The following is a 15,808-nucleotide window of genomic DNA, read 5'->3' as shown; positions in this document are numbered from 1 at the left end:
GGTATGCAGGTTTCCTCACGATGTTTTCCTTCACCGATTGAGACACGTGATATTTAATTTCTTAAAATGCACACAACTGAAAAGTTGGAGGTGCATGCCCCGGACCGGATTCGAACCCACACCCTCCGAAATCGGAGGCAGAGGTCATATCCACTGGGCTATCACGGCTCCTGTTAAAACTAGAAAGCTGAATGATATGGGTATAATTTAGTATGTATATTAATTACAGTACCTAGTCTATTAAGTGGTAAAAAAGTTTTGGGATTCCTTCCCAGTGAGGATGAGTTTTTTATAATCTATCTGTGGTGTGGGGTATCGCTATCGTTATTTTTGTGCATTAGAGAAGGGCTTAAAGTGCTAAATGAATCTACGTAACCCTACACAGCGCGTGGCCCGACACGCATTTGACCGGACAGCCGCACCGTGGGTTTACCCGCATTGTTCCCGTTCCCGTTGGAATACATGAAAATATAGCCTCTGACACTCACAAATCATTATCATCATTATCAACCCATATTCTGCTCACTGCTGAACTTGGCAGTGAGCCGAATATAGGTTGATAATGATAATGATGGTGATAGTGATGATTAGCTGTTTAACATTATCGCACTAATCGCCCCCAGTGTAGTGGGTCTAAGCTCCATATCCTCTGCCCTGTAAGAAGGGAGATCTGGCCCTGTAGTAGGCAATAGGCCCAGCAGTCGAAACGAATGCAAGCACGAATGTCATCTAGTTAGTTATTCAAAGCGACTATAAATCTCATATATAGTTTGGCAACTTCGTTGATGACATTCCCATGATATGCGGGCGATGGGAGGGAAGTGCGTGGATATGAAGTCATGCGCACGGCCCCTCGAGGACTATCGGGAGTGTTACGAATGAATTTGCCAAGCTAAGTCTAGCCGAGGAAAAATAAATCTTTGTAATCAAAAGCGGCCGCCCGGCCGCTGAATCACACGCATGTCACCGCCATGGTTTATCCTCTTTTTTACCCGACTGCGTAAGAAGGAGGGTAATGTTTTTCGAACGTATGTGTGTATGTGGGTATGTGTGTATGTGTGTATATATGTAAAGTTCTTTTGCACAACCGACCGCCCCACAGCCCAAACAGCTAGACCATTTTTGACATATGAGGTGTCATTGATTTCGTCCAAATTGTGGTAGTGACATAGACTATATAAATTTTCAAAATGGCGTCTGTAAGTGGAAAAAGGGTGGTGGTAGGTAAGTTTTTTTTAATTTTTTCCTAACAATATGGGTATCAAATAAAAAGTCTTAAAAATCGATTTTAAATATATTTTAAAATTTAATTAAACTTAATTTTACTTATATTTAAATAAAAAATCTCCCTTATACAAAACTAAAAAGTTAAAAAAAAACCATTATAAAAAAAACCCGACTGCTTAATAAGCGTAATGAACTGAAAAGAGGAAAACAAGTATCACAATATCTACATGAAGTTCTGACTAATTTCTTTGTGGCATGAAATTAGTCAAAACTACAAATGTGGAAAAAATTCATGAACTCGTTCACGAGTTATGTGTATGTAGCCTTATGCTCTAAAAACTTTTTTGTGTTAAATTACTTAGATATTAGATATTATAGATAGTAGGTAAAAGAACTTTTTAAAATGTTAACATTTATTTCGATTATAAGAGCTTTATAAAGCTTCAACTTTAATGTAGTCAATCTCTAGGCTCGGCGCAATCCAAGTCGGCAACCATTGGTATTTGTTCCGCCAGAACTTGAGGCTGGCTTTGGCGTCTGCGTTGCGCCAAGGCTTGACGTGTCCGGCGTCGGTGACGATGGAGTCGGGGAACACGTGAGTACCCCCGGCACCCACACCCAACGACAGCTGGCGCTAGAAGACGGAAACATTTTAAACATGAGAGATGAAGAAATCACATCGCTGGACATACACATCACCGGCATCACACCACATAGCAAGAGACCGCCGAATGGACGTCTATTTTATTTTATTTTATTTTATTTATTTGGGATCGAAAACATAATTCATAATTCTTTATTTGCAAATTGTTAAATACAGATCTTGATATAATAAATGTTGGCATACAATTTGCTACAAAATAGCATGCAAATTTTAAAAAATAATCTTATAACTAAATTACATTGTCTATAATACACTATAATTATTGAAATTTACTTAATGATTATGATGTTAAAATCAGTTGTGTACAATAATATATCTTACAAAACTTAAAGTAAATTTAAAAACAAATAGTTTACATACACAACCCACATCTCTATCTACAAGTAATTATACAAAATGTAGATGGGGCTGATAAAAATGATTTTCAAATTAAATTATCTAACAAAGTGCTTTTATACAAAGAAAAGAAAATAATGAAATAAAAAAAAAGAAAAAAAGAAATGACACAATTACAATAAAAATTAAAATAGCAAAATTATTAATCGCTTTTAAATGTACCGATGACCAACTTTTTAAAAGTCCTCTACCTTGTGAACTCCTCCAAGTAGCTTAACCTGCAGGCACTTATCCCAACGAAGATGACGAGTGAGGCGACACATTCACCGGAGTTGACACCGCCTCAACGAAATACAACGCTGACATCGCAGTCCACGAGGCACCCTAAAGAACTTCACACCAGCGCCAGGTCATATAGCGAACACTTCGCAGATCACGCGGGGCACTTGGACTGACTTCCAAGAGTATCCCATATGCGAAGTCGCAAGCGGCCAGAGTGGGGGCTCTGACTGCTACGTGCTACGTGTTAAAAAACATTTACTTAGTCGAGGGTACTACAACATTGATGAGTTCCTTAATGATAAAGATGCTTGGAGGCCGTTGGATCAGCTTCTACCTTCACACAGGAAGTAAAACTATAAGAAATTGTAATGTTGTCATCAATTGTAAATTATAATACTGTACGACTTTTTCAAAAGAGCAAGTGTTGAGTTTCTTGCCGGTATCTTCTCAGCAGAACCTGCCTTCCGAACCGGTGGTAGAATCTTTACAAATAGTCAACTGACGTGTCAAAAGTGCTTGTAAACTGAGACTACTTGAAGTAAATGATTTTTGATTTTGATTTTGATTTTTTGCTTATAATCTGCGACACTGGGCAGATACTCGTAGCAGCTTAGAGTGGCTGAAGCTGCTACAACGTGGTATATAAAACAAAAACCTTACTCGTAGACGAGCACCAGAGGCATAGTGCAACGGAGGCACCGGCGAGTTTAAGTGAGTTCCCGGAGCCTACCAAAAGGGTGCCACCGGGGGGGTTTAGTGGTAAATTCCACATAACCCGTCTTGTACCCCAGTAAGTCGGATATCTCAGAAAGAGATTTCCTCCGCGAAAAAAAAAGGTTGCACGGCCTCAACCCCAAAAGGGGTTCGAAGAACCAAACCAGGGGAGAAAGTCCAAGGAGGCAAATGAAAAAAATTGGTTGCATGTAAAGTCGGTATACGGGCGAAAGTTTTACGTGACAACGACTTTGAGTGGTAAAATAATTTTAATGTGAATATTCATAATTCGAACCGGTGTGTATGCCTATCTCTCTCACTCTCTCTCTCTCTCACTCTCTCTCTCTCTCGCTCTGTCTCTCTCGCTCTTAGGTGGGCTAACTGTGCTCGAGTGGAAGGGACGCTTGCCTTTTACTTTTTATGTCTGTCTCTCTCGCTCTTAGGCGGGCTAACCATGCCCGAGTGGAAGGGACGCGTGCCTCTCACTCGCTCTCATTGTGAGCGCATAACGTGAGCGGAGCGTAACGCAGTTTCTTGAAGTGTCACCCGGCAAACCTTAAAATACTTGTAATCAAAAGATAAGTTGAGTATTTCTTACGTAATCGTTGAAACTAGGGACGAAGCCAATTAGATGGTCCCTGTGGCATTGGTTTAGCGACCTCATGTTTGTTCGTAAATAAAGTTCGTTATCCACTAAAAGTTCTATTTCACCTAAAAAAAAATTGTTATTAGAGAAACAATTTAAGGGTTAATATTATTTATTATTATTCTTACACTCACTTAGTAGATAAGAAGACTAGCAGAACTATTTTATACTATAAAATATTTGTTAATATGCATATATGTATAATGGGGATAAGTGTAGGCTATTTTACTCCCTGTAACTTTCTATTTGTAAAAAAATGTAATCGGTTTAGTGGTGTCTAAGTATACTACAGTTTTCTTTTTCCTCTGACTGGTCCTTTATAGGTGTGCTCGTAAGAATATTTAATCCTTTATTCCTGATATTGCGTTTTGATATTTTTGGAAGAATATGTAATTTATCATGTGATTCAACTATTTCGGATAGGGCGATTGTATGCGTGCTTGTATCATCGCTTTGTGAATTAACAGGACTTAGGGTCAGTAGCTTAGGGTCCCTGTATCAAAATTATTTGGAGACCCCAATAGACGAGTGGCAAATCCCGAAAAATCTACTTCACCTATTGCTTTTTTTACTTTTGTCATTTTTGCACATTTTATGTTTTTTATTCCGGGAAGCATCAGCAGATTAATATAATATTGTAGATACTTTTTACTAATGTTTGCTTTAATACGTAAGGGGCATCTGTAGACCGGGGGCCCCGTATCTTTGATACGGCTGATACGACGGTAGCTATGCCCCTGATTGACATAAATTAAAAAATAACAAAGAAATAACGAGGAACAACAAGAGGGAGTCCGTGCTAATCTTTGCAAAGAACTTTCATTGGTAGATTGAGAATATTGAGCAACATATTTAGGCTACTTTTTCACGACAAAAGCTACGGTTTTCGGGGGATTTTTGAAAACTTTCATGGTAACGAAGTAGCGGGTGTCCGCTTTTTTTTAAATTAAAAACTTACTTCTAACCTAATATAATTATAAACTAACTAATATCATTGAATACTTCAAAATTAGTTTTACTTTACCTGGCGTCCACCTCAATACGTATTCGTGAAACTCTTCTCTCCAATGCTCGTCACTCAGGATTCGTCTAATCAGGTCTGAACGACTCTCAAAACAAGCGTTACTTCTGAGATACTGTAGGAACAATGGCTAGCTTAAAACTAAATATATGTTGAGAGTCAGGAATATCAGATAGTCCAGTAAATATCTATTGTTAAGAGCCTTTGTAATTTTGGAAAAGCTGAAAGGAAACTGACCATTTTGGGCATTTGTGGACCGATTTTGAACTCCCATTCTCTTCATTTCAAGATCTGACGAAGGCATCCTGGAGAAAGACTAGCGCTTGTTATTTTTAAACTAAAGCACTACAATTTCATGAAGGCATGGAGTCAGTCAGAGGTTGATGGAGGCGAAACACAAACGATGGAACTCCTCTACAATTTATAGCCCTTTTATTCGGGCTTGATTAATTTGAAGTGTGATGTGTGATGAAACATTAAAATGTGCGCGAATGTTATTATAAGGGTTCCGTTTTTGTACTACGTACGCACAGAACCCTTAAAAAGTGTGGTTTTAATCTACCGTTAGACGCCATTTAGTTGGTCTTTAAAATCCTTATGGGACAGAAGCATGTTGATATAATAAAACAAATAAAACATAAAAACCCGTAAAACAGCTACGATAGCCCAGTGGATATGACTTCTGCCTCCGATTTCGGAGGGTGTGGGTTCGAATCCGGTCCGGGACATGCACCTCCAACTTTTCAGTTCTGTGCATTTTAAGAAATTAAATATCACGTGTCTCAAACGTTGAAGGAAAACATCGTGAGGAAACCTGCATACCAGAGAATTATCTTAATTCTCTGCGTGTGTGAAGTCTGCCAATCCGCATTGGGCCAGCGTGGTGGACTATTGGCCTAACCCCTCTCATTCTGATGGGAGATTCGAGCTCAGCAGTGAGCCGAATATGGGTTGATGACGACAAAACAGCTACGGGGCGATTTTCGATTTCTCGATAAAAGTCTGGTACTGAAGTTTTCTTTGTTAGAAATGTTCAGTGACAATGCCATGATGAAATGAGTAATGTCTGACCGAGCTAAATAGTAAATACCCATTTACCTTAATGCCTGAAATAAGTTGGATTATACTTGACACCTGTAACAAACTCTGTAAATCCTTTTCGCCGATGTATTTTTTTGTTAAAGGCTCAACGAGAAATTCTGTAAAGTATTAAAAGTAAAATTATTAACACATAAACATGTTTTGTTTAGGTATTATGTACAGCATAAGGCTGAGTTTGCGGCCACTTGCCATGTTGCTAGGTCTATATTATTTAGTCTTAGTTAGTCGAGTAGTATATAGTTTTTTAGGATAATAGTTTTAGTATCTACCGGATATTGAGTTCTATAGAACTCAATATCCGGTAGATAATATAATAGATAATAAACCGGATATTGAGTTCTATAGAACTCAATATCCGGTTTATTATTAGGCATATATGCCTAAAAGAGCCGTGATAGCCCAGTGGATATGACCTCTGCCTCCGATTCCGGAGGGTGTGGGTTCGAATCCGGTCCGGGGCATGCACCTCCAACTTTTCAGTTGTGTGCATTTTAAGAAATTAAAATATCACGTGTCTCATCGGTGAAGGAAAACATCGTGAGGAAACCTGCATACCAGAGAATTTCTTAATTCTCTGCGTGTGTGAAGTCTACCAATCCGCATTGGGCCAGCGTGGTGGACTATTGGCCTAACCCCTCTCATTCTGAGAGGAGACTCGAGCTCAGCAGTGAGCCGTATATGGGTTGATAACGACGACGACGATATATGCCTAACAATAAATATGGTAATAAAGTTCTCCTATTCGACACCCATTGCTGGACTTAAGCCTCTTGCATGGACTTCCAAACACAACTGTCTCAAGCTGCCAGCATCCAGCGGCTTCTTGCAACCCTCGTGATGTCTTTGAGTAGACCAACACTGCGCTTTCCGGTACGAGGCCGCTGTCGGATCTCCTAATTTCTGATTCGATTACGCAGATAAACTCCTAGCATAACTCGCTCCATCGCCCGCTGAGTGACTATGAACCTTCCAATAAAGCCCATAAATAAAGACCAAGTCTCGGATCCGTAGGCAACACGCACTGTTCTAAGACTTTCGTCTTCATGCACTGAGGTATTTTGGACGTAAAAGATGTCGCGGAGTTTACCAAACGATGTCCAGCGGAGCTGGATTCGGCGGTACACCTATTTCTCGATATCGGACCTACCTAACTGGACTGTGTGTCCTAAGTAAACCATTTCAAGCGAAGAGTCCCCAACAATAACTGAATGGAGTAGTACATGAGCATTAGACATGATCTTCGTCTGACTCTTGTTCATTTTAGGCCCACACGTCTAGAAAATGTGCTGAGGTCGTTGAGCATGGTATCGCCGGCAAACCGTAGTTTGAGTGATGTACTCATCATTGATGATGAAGCCGAATACGTTCCAGTCTTCACTAAAGTGAGTCGGCTCTAAAGCTTGGCCCTTTGCAGGACCGACAGAATTCATTGAATTACCACCGCTCCAATGAGCTTAGTCCACCATTGTAAGTAGCTAGTAGTTAAGTACCTACTTTCTACTAAAAAGTTAGTTGAAAGTACTGACCTGGATAGAGCCAATCCCCTTGAGGGATCTTGGCTCTTATGGTTACAATCCCGTAGGTGAAGGCGAAGGCAATGCTGGTCAGTCGCCCGCTCACTATTGGCGGTAATATGTCCGGCCCAAAAGCCGTTTTTGAGCACTGTCTTCTTGTACATCTTGAAATAAGGAAAGAAAACTATTAGGGACTATATTGTTATTAACACATTTAGTGCTCACTACTTGGATCCGAGTTGGGAGGGGGGATAGTAGCGGTGCCGCGCACTCGGATCCGAGTGACCGGCCTGTGCATTTTGTAGTAGTCAGTAAGCCGCCGGCGTTTGAGGTGAGTTTATGTTGGTTTGCGCGACCGCTCTGAAACATATTCAACTTACGAAAACGCGTATTGGTTTCATTATAACAGTGTAATTGTGACTTTTACACACGATCGTATCAAAGCTATTTTTGCACTAAAATGGACAATAAGGCTGGACCGTCTGGAAGTAAATCTACGAGTAGTTCTAGAAAAAAGCGTCGGCAAAGTGATGACTATGAGTCTGACTATAGTGATGAGGATGTGTATTCTCAAAGAGCTGATGAAGACTCTTCAAGTTCAGAGGACTCTTCTAGTTGCGGCAGTGATGATAGTATCTTTGATACTAGACTGAAGCAAAAGACGACCAGCCGTGTACCACCAGCTCAACCTTCAAGGTCATCTGCCCCAAAGACGACAAGCCATATACCACTAGCTCAACCTTCAAGGTATGACTAACTAATGATGTTATGAACGCATGACAATAAATATTTGAAAACAATGTGGAAAATGAAATCTCCGAGTGGGAATCGAACCCGTTCCTTCAGGATTCCATCCTTGACACTTTAATCACTAAGCCTCAAAAGCCAAATTCCTCATTGCTTTGAACCGTCTCAAAGAGGTGTAGTTACCATCAAAAAATGCTTAAAAATATTTATTATGAAATTAAATTGATTGAACTCAATAATAACAGTAAATTGTACTTAATTCCATTTAATTTTATTTAAAGGTCACCTGCCTCAAAGACAGTCAGCTGTGTACCACCACCTCAACCTTCAAGTTCATCTGCATCAAAACGTGGTTTATGTGAGTCAGATGGAAGGGCTATCATTCAATGTAAGCGATTAAGACCTTCATTTAGGGATGGCCCCACGCGTAATAATTCTACTCAATCGTTGAAGTTACCAGATCTAAATAGTTCCTCAGCATCGAAGTCAGCGCCTCGACTACTGGAATTTGATGGAGACGGTAGCTTTGAATTCAATTCTGAAATTGACTGCCGTCCTACATCGCCGAATATCGTACAGGACTATGGAGATTTTTTGCCGGATATACCAATTAACCCTACCAGTTCAACACCTAGCGTATCTCTTCTGAGATCCGATGCGATCACCCCCAACCTTTCGCCAGAACGTGATGACGTCTCTCCATCAATTATGGCTGTTCGGAGATCTGGAAGTCGTACTCCAGACTTACCCGATGATTTTTATCTATCACCCAATAACTCACCCTCTGGTCAAGGAGCCACTACCACCTGGAGCAGTGATCCAAGCTCCATGAAAAGCTTAGAGTTTACTAAGGAACAGGAACTCTTAGTGCCGCCTCCAACTGATCCTTACGAAGCATTCCGACTAATGATTGATGACGAGTTGTTAGATCTTATAGTTCGCGAGACCAACGCGAACGCAATAAGAGTCGGTAATGCACAAAACGTCAAACAAAACTCCAGAATAAAATCTTGGAAAGATTTAACAAAGGAAGAACTGCTGACATTTTTAGGACTCCTTCTTCACACAGGAACAATTCGACTAAACCGTTTAAGTGATTATTGGAAACGACACTATTTGTTTAATATTCCATGCTTCGGACAATTCATGTCACGAAATCGTTTTTTACTTATTTTACGATGCCTTCACTTTACGTCTGTAACCAGTGAAGAAGACCGTCTCAATAAAATCCGACCATTCATGGATCATTTTAACAATAAAATGAAAACTATTTACTGTCCAGGTAAAGAGCTATCATTGGATGAGTCCATGGTATTGTGGCGCGGTCGGTTGCTGTTCCGACAATATATAAAAAACAAACGGCATAAATATGGCATTAAACTCTATGTTTTAGCAGAACCAGATGGTACGGTCTTGAAATTTCAAGTTTACGCCGGTGCTAATGATGAGACATCAGGGCAAGGACATAGTAGTAAGATTGTCTTCAAACTACTAGAAGAGAGACTGGACTGTGGCCATCATGTATACATGGATAATTATTATAATTCTTATGGCCTGGCTGTGAAATTGCTAGATCGACAGACATACTGCACAGGAACGTTAAGAAAAAACAGGAAAGATAATCCCGTCGAAATTGGCTCTGTTTCACTGGAAAAGGGAGAAAACAAATCCTTGTTCTTGAACGGCGTTCATGTCGGAAAATGGAGGGATAAGCGATACGTTCTGTATATTTCTACAGAACACGGTAGTGAGATGATGGAGACTACTTCCAAAAGAGGATCTATAGTAGTGAAACCAATGGCAATCGTTCATTACAATAATTTTATGTCGGGTGTTGATCTTCAAGATCAGATGTTGGCATACTATCCAGTCCAAAGGAAGACGCTGCGTTGGTACAAGAAGCTGTTTGTGCATATGCTGCAAATGAGCCTTACTAATGCATTGCACTTGTACAATACATTTTCGGCGAATGACAAATTAAATCTATATGATTTCCGTATGAAGATACTGGAGAAGCTTTTACCTGATCCTAATGATGTAAATCGACGCAATGTTTTGAAAGTGAAACACGAACTCACAAAAATAGAAAAGACCCGGACGAGAGTTAAGACAGTAGGAAGAGTCACGAAACAAACTATCGAAGTGGTCCGAAAAGAATGCAAAGGTTGCAAATCACAGAAAAAAAGGGTGCAAACAATTTATGAATGTAAGCAATGTGAAGGTTCTCCAGGTTTCTGTACAAAATGTTTCTGCCTAGCACATTCATAATTGTTTTCATTAAATTTTATTGTTTTGTTACCTATGTGGTTAAAATTTTCAGAATATTTTTTATTCCTTTGTACCTTTATGTGAGTGACTCACCTTTATTCTGTGACAAGTTTTCAATTAAACTTATAATTATTACGTACTGATACTTTTGATTGTATGGCTTTGATTTGATTTTTGATAAATATTATTGTATCGCTCAGATTTATGAATGTCTTCCTCAATAAATAATTATTCAAATGCGCATTATATTTTATTTACTATCTATATCCCTATGTTACTTAGGGATAATATAGCATTTAAAATGTAAAAGAATTATCGAAATCTGTGGAGTAGTTCCATTCCAACCATTGCTGTCCCTTACGCTCGGATCCGAGTGACCGGCACCTGGCGCGCTATGTGCCTAACACTCGGATCCGAAAAAGGTTATTTTTTATTAAAAAAATAATAATAACAATATACTTTCATCCATATTTTTAAACATACCTATATACTTAATCAAAATACGCCTTAAAAAAATTTGGTTTCTGCCTAATTATTTTAATAATATCTTAAGCAGTGAATGTGTTAATATAGATAGTACATTTTACATATTTGCTTACAAAGTATAGTATATCATGAAATATTACCGACCCATCTCCTAAATCAAGAAATCCAGTTTCAATTGACTGATTTCTTTCCAGGAAGTCCTCCTGAAGTTTGGGTACAATGAGCAAGCTTCCATTTCTTACGAACACATTTGGATCCGCCGTAAGACTTTGATATGACACAAATGGATGTCCCTATAAATAATTTTAAAAATTTAGTAAAGAACTAGTACGAAACAATGGACATGCAAGTAGGCATCCAAACTAGATTCAGGCAGTTATTCCGCTTTCAAGATGATTTTACCCACAGAATATACTTACTAAAAGGGCAAGTAAAATAAAAGCATAGAACAAGGATAGATCTAAAGAGATAAAGAGAGATCAGTAGGCTTGTGATGTGCACCACGATTTTATGTATCCAGATGAGAAAACTACACCTATATTATTATGTCTTTCTCTCATCTGGGTATGATGGTGGCGGCGGAATTGAAAACATCGTTGTCTCATTCGTCTTATCGAAACGAACGAGACAGCGATATGTCGTCTCCAGATATGGGGTGCATCATGAGCCTATTCTTCTATCTGTTCTTTCTCTTGTTCTCTGTAAACCTATCCTTGGTCTATGCTTTTATTTAAATTTAAATAAATTCATCTTTCTTTCTCTCTGTTTGTACAGTAATCCCTGGAACAGCTGAACCGATTTTAAAGGGAGTTTCACAAGCCGATATCACAGGTTATTTAACAACATATACTTTTTATCTAAGAAAAGTCCATAGACCCGGGATTTATGTTAAACTAAATTCATATTGTCGAAGTCGTGGGCTTTCGTGGGCTAAGAATAGTTAAGGCGTTATAATAATAATCTTAGAGATCATTTTCTCAAGATGAATGTGAGTATGTATAAGGATGTCGTTGCAGTGGACAGGGGTCTTACCCCGCGAATACTTGCATAGACATAATCAAGTAGCCAAAATAATCCACCAACAACTTGCTCTTCAGTATGGCCTTATAGATTCTGAGATGCCTTACTATAGATACAACCCAGCGTCAGTTCTTAAAAATAGCAGTGCATTGCTCTACTGGAACTGAACGATTTTTACCAGTGACAGGTATATTGTTGCCAATAGACCTGATATAGTGCTAGTTGGTCGGTCAGTGCACCGTGCAATAATTGTTGATATTACTGTTCCACATGCCGATATTCTGTTTAAAGCCGAAAAGGAAAAGTATCAAAATACTTAGACGGCGCTCACGAGATTACCGCCGTTTGAAATGTTGAATCAACTATTATTGTTCCGATAGTTAATTCAGTCAATGGTCTTATAGCGAAAAGCTTCGACCAACATCTTAAGAAGCTTTTAATTAACTGTTGGATCAAGAGTCGGATACAGAAGACAGTGATTCTCGAGATGGCGCGTGTTATGAGGAGGTTCCTCACTCTGGAGCCCTGATCACCGGATGCTTGGACACTCAAATGTCCCGTAGCGGGAGGATTGAATTTTTTTTTATAGTATTTTGTATTATGTTTTGTATTTTATAAACATTGTAAGAAATTAAAAAAATTGACAAATAAATAAATGAAAGTTATAAAAAATTAAAGCTAATCAAAAAACGAATGAATTTACTTACAGGGTGGTCTGTGGGTATATACTGCTCGATCTGCCACAGGTCTGTCCGAAATGTGTCGAAATTGTCTTCAAAAATGATGTCACCAGCGCACACTTGCTTTCCAACGACTTTGGTGACAGTTTCCTTGCAAAAGCGACCAGGAGAAGGAAAAGGTAAACGGTCAAACAGTTCTATAACAATAATATTATGTTTTATTATTGGTTACTTGGTTTTTTTACCGGGTATTAATTAATGAAAATCAATAATAAAATGTATACTCACTCATAACAATAAAATCCTTATAGTCTGGTATAAATCCGTTGAATGTTAGAGTACCTTGCTCGTTTTCAACATTTAAATCATGTACTACGTTAGGTACAAAAACACGGTATTTGATCACCATTCCTACTTCCAATTCAACGTCATAATTTTCAAATAGCCATCTATTGTCACCCCCTTTGTATTGTCTTATTGCAACGTCAAATATTGAACTAATATTCTGGGTAGATTTCCCAACTTGATAAATTCCTCCTTCAAAAAATACAAAATGAGGAACCATTCCATCCGCTAAAAAAGTGGAACATTATTTAAAACACAATTTGATTTAATTTTATATTAAACAGGTAAATTATTACAGGTTAATAAATAAACAAGCACTGTGGCCAATGATAAAGCAATATAATTTCAGTCTAAACGTATAATATTTAATTAGATATACCTACTCGCATCATTAAGTATACAATTTATACCCTTATTGTACGTAATGTAATGATGTAAAATATTGAATAATGTAAAATATTAAGGGACCTAATTAAAAAAAAATAGACCGATACAATGGAATAAAAGAGTCAAAGAACTATGACGCATGTAGATACATTATAACGCTCCTTTCATACGGCAGTCCAGTTTTGCAGAATTCAGTAAAAAGTTATTATTTCTACGCTTAAAAACAGTGCCCAGTAAAAAACCGCACGCAGAAGACGTGTAGACACTGCTCTATATTAAATATATTTATGATTAAACGGAATCCCGCTTTTTACTGGACTACGGATACAAATTGTAGTAACAAAAAGGAATGACACAGTTCGACCGGATCGGTTTTTAGCAGGATCCTGCATGCGGGTACGTGTGAACGCTAGCATATAAATATATCCGCCATCAAACGGGATCCTAAAAAAAATGGGATCCTGCAAAAAACTGTACCGAAAGGGCCGTTACGCCCCTTTCACACTGCAGTTCAGTTTTGCAGGACCGACTTTTTACTGCATCTTGCAAATTCAGACCCTGTGTCCATCAAAAAACCGCATGCAAACGCTAGCATATAAATACATTCGCCATCGAACGGGATCCTGCAAAAAACTGGACTGCCGTGTGAAAGGGTTGTTAGTTGACAAGATTATCATAAGTGAAAATTATGGAAATACCATTTTTTTCTCAGACGCACAAGTCACAAAAAGAAAAATTCAATAATGAAAAAATACCTACATACATTTTAAATAAATAGGTACCTTTTATAAGAACCTGCAATCCTTTTGGGCGTATAGGTCTAAGAATTACTGCCACATCTGAAGCTACATTGTTTATTTGAAAATCTGCTAAAACCACAAGCATCAACCACAACATGCCTTTAGTGATGATCATTCTGCAATGTTTTATGAACTGAATTTTGAGGATTCGATTGCAAATTATATGTCCAGTTAATTTAATTTAGTTTCACCCATTTAAACACTTAAATTTAATATAAAAGTTACTGAGGAGACCGCCAGGTGACACACTAAACTACAAGAAACTATACAATAACGAAATTGGTAATAATAACGTTTTTATCGTAAATTTCTTTGTTCAAGAAAACGTTGAATCAAAGGTTATCAGGTGCTTATTAAGTTCGTATTATTGGGTATTTAAATAGGTAAATCAAGTAGTAACACTGACGTTTATATAGAATGATATAATGTCTAATTGGTTAGCTTTCTATTGGTCCCATAATAATCATGACAGGATCTGATGATGGGATCCTGGAGAAATTGAAAGGAACTTTCGAATATTATAGGGGCAACTAGTAAGTTTGTTAATGTTTTCATTAGATATTTTAAATCACTATAATTCAATGAAATCAGGTGTCGATCTAATGCTGGAGCTGAAGCATAGAGTACGAGGGAACTCCTCAACGGTTTACAGTACATACCTTGTGTTTGAGCTTGATTAATTAATATTGATAAGAACTTTACATCTAGATGGGTCGTGACTGTCATTTGGGGTCTCATGATGGAGAGAAAAACAGTTAAGGTTACTCCTCAATAGTATACAGTAGCTTCCACGCTATGCTTAACTCTAAAAGGGACTTCCCTAAAAAGGTAAAAATGGAAAAAAAAAATATATTAAAAAAAACCCACTTCAAAATCATGAAAATGTGCCGCCTTCTGATCAGCTTGAAGGCGGTACCAAATTAGTGATGTATTAATTCAAACCGTTTAAATCATAACTGGATTTTCAGACATTTCTTTCAGATACGGCTTTAATCAAGTTAATCTGTGAGTAGCTTTATCTCCATGTGACGCTCACCTTTTTTATTGGAGAAAGTTCTTGATACTGGTAGCTAACTGAATGGGGATGATGACTAGGTTGGAATATATTGTTTTTTATAATAAATTCGGATAAATAAGGTAAATGTTAACTAATTTATACATAAAAAGCAAAGACTGACTGGATATTTGCAAAATAATTAAGATTATAAAATTTCAAAATCTAATAAAAATCGTAATTAGATAAAAATTCATTCAGTTTTAGCTTCCTTACATTAAATGTGACATTTTTCAATAAATGAACTATAAACATAAACGCACAAATAACAAAGATATTAGTAATTTTGTTTGAACGCCCATACAAATCTAACGATCAGCGAGCCAACGACGTCACTAACTCGTGCCATTTTGTATGGGGCGTTTTTCAGGGATCCGCGGCAGTGCCGCAAATCTGACCCTTTAAATCCCTGTAGCTCCGAAAGTAATGATCGCAGATACCCTGTTACTTTGACAAAATTGCTTTACTATTAGCATACTCTTAATTTATATACAATTTTAAAAAAACTGTCATCAT

The 15,808-nt window shown here is 38.0% G+C and overlaps 2 protein-coding genes across 2 annotated transcripts; one reads left to right on the top strand and one right to left on the bottom strand.

Moving 5' to 3' along the window:
* Positions 1–1,643: 1,643 nt before the first annotated feature.
* Positions 1,644–15,396, bottom strand: LOC112047873 (beta-1,3-glucan-binding protein-like). Its single transcript, XM_024085154.2, has 9 exons — positions 14,221–15,396; positions 12,995–13,279; positions 12,734–12,903; positions 11,151–11,299; positions 7,518–7,669; positions 5,989–6,089; positions 4,894–5,005; positions 3,822–3,934; positions 1,644–1,861 (listed from the first exon to the last, which is right to left on the bottom strand). The coding sequence occupies exons 1-9, from the start codon at positions 14,351–14,353 to the stop codon at positions 1,661–1,663; spliced, it is 1,416 nt and encodes a 471-aa protein (XP_023940922.2). The 5' UTR covers positions 14,354–15,396; the 3' UTR covers positions 1,644–1,660.
* Positions 7,720–10,659, top strand: LOC128198797 (piggyBac transposable element-derived protein 4-like). The gene is made up of 2 exons (XM_052885844.1): positions 7,720–8,252; positions 8,534–10,659. Exons 1-2 carry the CDS (start codon positions 7,966–7,968, stop codon positions 10,518–10,520), a joined length of 2,274 nt encoding a protein of 757 aa, XP_052741804.1. The 5' UTR covers positions 7,720–7,965; the 3' UTR covers positions 10,521–10,659.
* Positions 15,397–15,808: the final 412 nt, after the last annotated feature.

Source organism: Bicyclus anynana, chromosome 15, assembly GCF_947172395.1.
Source record: "Bicyclus anynana chromosome 15, ilBicAnyn1.1, whole genome shotgun sequence".
Taxonomy (NCBI): domain Eukaryota; kingdom Metazoa; phylum Arthropoda; class Insecta; order Lepidoptera; family Nymphalidae; genus Bicyclus; species Bicyclus anynana.
This window is presented reverse-complemented; position numbering and strand designations above follow the sequence as displayed.

What these genes read in the sequence shown, in the direction of transcription:
- LOC128198797 (XM_052885844.1), top strand. Translation starts at nt 7,966, where the DNA reads ATGGACAATAAGGCTGGACCGTCTGGAAGTAAATCTACGAGTAGTTCT. An exon ending in CCACTAGCTCAACCTTCAAG is followed by an intron (nt 8,253 to 8,533) that starts GTATGACTAACT and finishes TTTTATTTAAAG; the next exon opens with GTCACCTGCCTCAAAGACAG.
- LOC112047873 (XM_024085154.2), bottom strand. Translation starts at nt 14,353, where the DNA reads ATGATCATCACTAAAGGCATGTTGTGGTTGATGCTTGTGGTTTTAGCA. An exon ending in TAAGGATTTTATTGTTATGA is followed by an intron (nt 12,904 to 12,994) that starts GTGAGTATACAT and finishes TTATTGTTATAG; the next exon opens with AACTGTTTGACCGTTTACCT. An exon ending in CGTATTGAGGTGGACGCCAG is followed by an intron (nt 3,935 to 4,893) that starts GTAAAGTAAAAC and finishes ATTTTTTTTTAG; the next exon opens with GTGAAATAGAACTTTTAGTG.